The sequence below is a fragment of the Macrosteles quadrilineatus genome, unplaced genomic scaffold, assembly GCF_028750875.1.
Source record: "Macrosteles quadrilineatus isolate MER2022 unplaced genomic scaffold, UCM_ALF_1.0 Scaffold_2__2_contigs__length_208266976, whole genome shotgun sequence".
Taxonomy (NCBI): Eukaryota; Metazoa; Arthropoda; class Insecta; order Hemiptera; family Cicadellidae; genus Macrosteles; species Macrosteles quadrilineatus.
Genome location: NW_026542595.1, coordinates 142,822,200 through 142,829,155, shown reverse-complemented (window position 1 = coordinate 142,829,155; position 6,956 = coordinate 142,822,200). Strand labels below are relative to the sequence as shown.

The following is a 6,956-nucleotide window of genomic DNA, read 5'->3' as shown; positions in this document are numbered from 1 at the left end:
GGTTTGGACAAGGGTACCCATTTTTTATGTCGAATCTGACGTTTAAAAGTAGTTTTTGACCTTTCCACGAAGTCGAAAGATTCACACTATAACCCTAACTCAGGACTAGTCAAAAAGGACTATTCAATTTCATATATTTCTCCATGCGAAAATAAATGTATTGAGCGTAACGCAATCAAGGTCAATTAGGGAATATTAAGGGAAGCTCCTTTGTACACTCTCGTCAAAAGAACGTCTTATTCAATCTTTTAAAGACCGCCCATCTTTTCAACGGTAATACTGTAACAGTTATGTAGTTGAACAGTGACTTACAAATTGCTGTATTAAATATATAAATATCCTAGTTACATTTCTCATCAGTCATATAGGAGAAACAATACTAATTTGAAAATGATTAGACCTAGAATTTAGTAAATTTTAGAACAAAGTCCAACCAAACCAAATTCTTTTCAAAGCTGTTAACACGACACTTATTTCATCACATTGAATACACTCAATAATCATTTTCATCTGGACCAATCTAACCTAACACTGCTCAATGATGACATCACGGTGCGGAAGGAACCAATCAGAAACGGTTTAAAATCAGATAAAATCACCATAATTACCGCAAAATTATGAACGTTATCGGCAAGTGTTATGTTAATTTTATGTCTAGTAATGAGTCCAAATTAATCGCACCCTTAATGTGATTTACGTGGCCAATTAGAGATAGTGGGAGCAGCGCTACTAGCGGACGCCTGGGGAACTGACCGATTAGAAAGCTTTATAGGCGATATGCACGCCTGACGTTGAAAGGAGCAATAGCTTCGACCAGGCCAGTTTTTACCGAGTAATTGCAAGGTGTCCGTAACAGACGTGTCAATGATTTGCGCAGATCCGAGTCGATAAGGGAATCATTTACTACTCACGACTATTCTCGGGAATGAGCAGGTGTTTTTGTAACTAGGATAGTTCGTTAGGTATTGAACTGAATGCGTCTTAGAGGGCTAATTTAAATAGGCTTTTAAGGGGTTTCCTGCTATTACAGTTTATGAAATTGTCAAAACGTGATATTCGTAAATTGTATCTACCTCTGGTAGATAGACCTGGAACGTTTAGGAATTTGTAATTTCATTCTGTATTTTCACGTAATCCCGGTGATGCCCGGTTCGAGTACGATTTCTTGTAATTTTTAAGTTCTTTCTAGATAATTACTTGGTCATATTTCTCAATAACATTAATATAAGCGTAAACAGTCACTAATGATAAACTCCAAACAAAGAATCGTTGTGATAGTTTCTAATTATAAATTGACAAAAACATACTTCGATTGATTGATTAATTACAGTCATAAATTTACATAATTATATTTATTATACCTATATAGTGCAATTTCAAAAGCATTAATATTGCTCCATTGTCAATTGAAAAAGGAAATGAGCCAATACGTCAGTAAAGTACTAGACAACAAGGTAGTAGACATGGTGCGATGATTTAATTAATTCAAAGGTTACAAGTTCACACCAACTGAAACAAGCTATAATTGGTTATAATTTATTTATTATTGATTACTCAAAACAACATTTTAGACACTAAGACTGCAGAGTTAACCAAGGCTTTGCAAAATATACCTAAGCGAGTTAAATAGATTATATCAGCAGAGTCAAACCTTTTAATACTAAGATTTCTTATAAATGTTTTGCAAAATACAGTATATATTAACGATCATGTCTTAAAATGAGAGCACCTTCCTATAATACATATTATTATTTATTTATTTATTTTTTTTTTATCCTAGGACGCTAGACACGAGCCTGGGATTGTTTTTCACATTACTTCAGGCTAGACCTAGGGGTTGCGGCATTATCACTTAGATAAATCCATTGGTGACTTGGCGGGGATCGAACCCGGGACCTCAGGGACTGAAGTCCCGCGCTCTAACCACTACGCCAGCTCGCTCCCATACATATTAATACATATTATTAGGGAGAATGGGTTTCAACAACGTAGATGAGAGTTAAAATGAAGAACACTACACTTACACTAAAGTAGGCATTCATTGGTTTAGCGCATTGGGCTTAAGCCATTTGAAAAGGGATACAAATCAAATGTTTTACATTTTTTATGTTTGGCTGTTAGTTAACTGAACCATTCTTAAAATTTGTTTTCTACCTAAGTACATTTTGACTAATTAATAGATACATAAAGTTTTAAATATGTGAAAATTTTGATGTTTTAAAATTTGCATTCTCTCAACATGTCCTGCATGACACGACCTTGTCAGGATTATCCTGAATGTCCTGACTCTATCCTTGTCAATCAGAAGCCGAGCATATGTGACAGTCGCCCCCAGCTTGACCAAACACTAATTAACATGTCGTGTTGTCAACCCACAGATTTACATACTAGATGTCAAAAAGGATTAAGGATCAAGGAACGAGTTGCTTGTAAGTCTTAGACTACTTCAGGAGGTTATTTTGAAATAGGTGAACGTAAGTTTTAAACTGAATCAATTTTCATACCTCATATTTGAATAGTCTTTGTAATATTTTATGGTCAGGTAGTGAGATTAAAAACGTTAAATTAGACGGAAAATTGTGTTAAAGAGGAGGACGTTGTAGATTCTTGATTGGGAAGAAAGATTTGCGTACAGCCCTGCAGAGATTGGTGACATATGGGGGTTAATTAATATTTGGCAATAATACCACAATCAATTTCGTTTGTTTTTAAAATACACAAATGATTGTATCTGTTCCATAATAAGGATTGGAATAGGTAGGAGTAATTTTTATATGAAAGTTCGTATGTGAGCATTTATTCAAAACAAAGTACAAAGCATATAAAGTAATAAACTTGTTATTAAATAATTAAAATTAGCTACTTCATTAGACATAATTGGTGTGGTAGCGAGACAAAAATGTGGTAACGAAAAAAATATTCTGTAAGAGGCCTCTACATAATTTCACTGGTAGAAATGTAGACAACTCATGCATGAATGGTAGAAGATTAGAAAGAAATTAGTTGACGCACCTTTACAGATTGTGCTGCTACAAAAATCATGCTTCCTCCATAAGCTTTTGCTTACAGACTGTTCAGTAGACATGAATTGGGTTTAAAATTTACAAAAAAAAAACTCTCTTTTTAAATGCGGAACATTAAATTGGTGTATGAATAAAACTACAATACACATATTTTGTTTGAAGTAGAAGCTATGTTAGTGAATCAGTTTAACCAATAATTTATGACTCCTACACTTTGGATAACTTTTCCTAAGCAAAGGGTTACTGTTGGAATGTTAAGTTGTAAACTGTATATCAGTAAGTGAAACATACAATAAAAAAACTACACTAGTTTCTTATAGTGTTACATTTTCTTTCGCATTTATTGTTTTCTGTTGCTTTTGCGCTTTTTTCCTACTGCCAGGTTGTTGGATGGGCCTTGGTCTAGGTTCTCGGTCATCCTCCATTATGTAGTCGTAGTCCTTATGCAGGTAGTTCTTGGAATCGGCGTAATACAACAGCTCCCACTGGGCGTTGTACATTGGTCCTTGTAGCCACTTTGCACTTACTATATCTCCTGCAATGTTATCATTTTGGAAAAAAATTGTAATATTATGTCCTCAAATCGATCACTAAATATTTTGAACGTTGTAAAACAGTAACTGATAAAACGTCATTCGATTGGCTTTGAATTCTTAAAAATGTATAGGCTAAACATCACTGAATGGATTTGGATCGGTATAATTTTGTTTGTCCTAGAACGCTAGGCACGAGCCCAGAGTCGTTTTTCACATTACTTCAGGCTAGACCTAGGGCATTATCACTTAGATTAAATCCATTGGTGATTCGGCGGGATTTGAACCCAGGACCCTAGGAACCGGAGTCCCGCGCTCTAACCACTAGACCAGCTCGCTCTCCCGGATCTGTATAATGGATAGTGTGAAATCAAAATGACTTTTAGGCTAAATCATTTTCAGGTATGATCACATTAACTACTATGCAAGAGAGTTTTTGTTTAATGTCAAATAGTTTACTGTTTTACTTCTTGTCAAAGGTCCAAATGTTTTATTTAACTTAAGCCAGTATCTTTTAGGAGTGTTAAAAGACCACTGAGAATGCAAAATTCTGGTAAATAGGAGACTTGTTTCATATAAATGTTTTATGCATTGCAAAGTTAAATGTCTCAAAAGATGTAAAGAATAGAATTTATCATCTCAAATCAGTGTTCCCAGGTGCAATAATATAACTCAAATCTCAAATTCGACCAAACTAATCCTGGTACCTGTCTTACGATACGTAAATGTAAGAAATATTGAGTAAAAATTTATAGATGCCTACATTATAACTTTTTGCAGCGAAGGTCTTTTAACAAAATCTACATGCTACTTTTTAAAGTTCTAATACTTACTTCTATAATCGCCTATGAACGCAATCTCTACGAACTTCCCATCTTTGTCGGCGTACGCTGGATCTACGGGAGGTTTACATTTCCATCCTCTCCCCTCGTAAATAGTTCCGTCATCACCCAGCATGAAGCTGCAACGGTGACACCATTCTATCAGCAATAGCTCCTAAAAAGGAACACATAAAAGTAACACCTATTACCAAACGATAAATTTTGAGTTGTGAAAATACGAGTAATGTAATTTGTATTTTTTTCAGAGTGTGTTCAAGTATTGGTTATTACAGTCCTGTATGCCACTAGTCAGAGCAATTGAGGTAGTTTTGACAACAATATATTTGACTATAACTATCCTTTAAAAGGTTTAAGATAACATAATACCTTTTTAGTTTAGGATTCCAGTTCCACCAACGATCAACTACGACACAGCTATAATGCTTTGTCTTGTACTTACTTTGTATTTACCCAAACAATGTACCAGTTCCGAAGAAATGTTTGTGCTTATTTATCGTACCATTATTTCTTTTTCTTTGTTTAAGGCAAAATTAAAAACCTATTTTTTTAAGTACTCGTTCAATAGTTTAACATTTCATTTTAGTAAATGTAACTTTATTATACACATAATAATGCTACAATACTGCGTAGCATAAATGATTGATTTGTTGTGACATAAAACGATACTGCCATAGCTAACAAATTAATAAAATAAAATAAATTTAAAAATGCCACATCACATGCGTATATCATGCTTATTATAAAATTCTAATTATTTGAAAACTTGTTCAAAGTCTTACTTTCTTTGAAAAAGTTCGGTAAATACATAGAAAGCTTTAAATTTAGTTTATAACACATTTACAAGGCAAATGAGTACTTAACCACAAGTCATATATCTTAAGAATAAAATATTTTTACTAATGAGAATCCTATATTTTAGGGTAACCACTTATTTCATTGTGTTTAAATGTGACAAAAATATTAGATAAATTACGATATCATATAAAAATACAAAAGAGACAGTGTATTTTGAGTGGCGTGATCGTGTCATTTAGTAGGAGATTCTGTGAGTCCTTTAAAAGCAGTGTTATGTGCTGGTATACAATTCATAATGTTAGAGGATATTTAATCCTCCTAGGTTGGAAGCGAATAGATCGATTACAATATTTTCGTACTTCAGGGTCCAACTAAACACAATATATTACGTAAGAATATCAATCAGAAGAAAATTGTTATTGAATGAATGAATGAATGAATGAATGAATGAATTATTTCTTTATTCCAACAAATTATTTACAAAATATGTACACAAATATTTAAAGGAAGAACAAAAACATAAGTGAATCTAAAAGAATAAAATTAAATAACATTACATCTATGTTAAAAAAAGTACATGTTAATAGGGAATAAGCCGACATGGGCAGCGAGCCTGTGCGTCGACTGCAGTTGCTTCCAAACATACATTATTTATCAAATGCAATAAATAAATAAATGACAGGAGATATGATGAGGTAAAAAAAATGATGTAATGGAGTTACAAGAAAAAAATAAAATAAAATTGTGAAATGAATGGCTATGTGAAAAAATATTAGGTGGCATAACTATATATATGATATAAGATACATACAAATTAAGATCATACAACCATACTTACTTATACCGGATGTCTCCAAACCCCATCTCCAAATGTTGCTGCTGAATCTTTTGTATCATCGGAATGCACTCCTGGTCACCGTTGCATTTAGGGGTTCCCGTGTTCATCACATACCTCAGCAGTTCTATAGGATGGGGCATCTTCTCTGTAAACTCAGGGGGCTGAGCCCGCCAATCTCCCCTCTTCACCATTCTGAAGGGGTCAAACACCGACACTGAAAAAGGTTATGTCAGTTTTGTTACGTCATTCCTGGACTGTTATTATAAGTATAATAAGAGAAATAATTAGACATGTGTATATCGAAATAGATAACTTAAAATGAATCATGGCAAAATAGGCTTTAAGCTGGAATACATATATTACTTAATTTAGCTAAACCTCTCTATGTTGCACAAGTTTTAGTTAAATTAAATTACTAATGTTTATGGTGTCTTTGAGGGCTTTTATTGGAGAAGAAATATAATATAAGCAGTTGAAATTACATTCGTCATTTAAAATTATATAGTTGTGATTTTGAGGCTAGGAGAAAACATCTATTTCTCTTTCATTTGGTTGACATTTAGGAGTTTTTAAATGTTATAATAATTATTTCACTCCTCATACAATTAAATATATCATGTATTTTTTATATACTCACTTATACAAAAGGGTCACTCGTATTTACGACAAAGAATCGTCCTACACAAGTGAACTGCTTCAATTATCTTCTCGTAATGTTTATAACGTTATCATAAACTCCGTTATCTAAACTATGCAACATTGTTGATCACAAGAACCATATATTTTATCAATATTTTTGTTAAAATTGTTTTTAAAATTTTGAAGGTGTTAAGGCTGATTTAAATAGCTCTAGCAATACTGTATTACTATTTATCTTTTGACAAAAATAAATATATGCTAAATGACTGCTACATATTAAACCTTT

At 33.0% G+C, this 6,956-nt stretch overlaps 1 protein-coding gene across 1 annotated transcript; it reads right to left on the bottom strand.

The window, feature by feature from the left end:
- Nucleotides 1-3,281: 3,281 nt before the first annotated feature.
- Nucleotides 3,282-6,736, bottom strand: LOC128983910 (peptidoglycan recognition protein 1-like). The gene is made up of 4 exons (XM_054403173.1): nt 6,669-6,736; nt 6,032-6,245; nt 4,390-4,517; nt 3,282-3,558 (listed from the first exon to the last, which is right to left on the bottom strand). Coding segments are annotated over exons 1-4 (564 nt in total). The 5' UTR covers nt 6,670-6,736; the 3' UTR covers nt 3,282-3,337.
- Between the last annotated feature and the right edge of the window lie 220 nt (nt 6,737-6,956).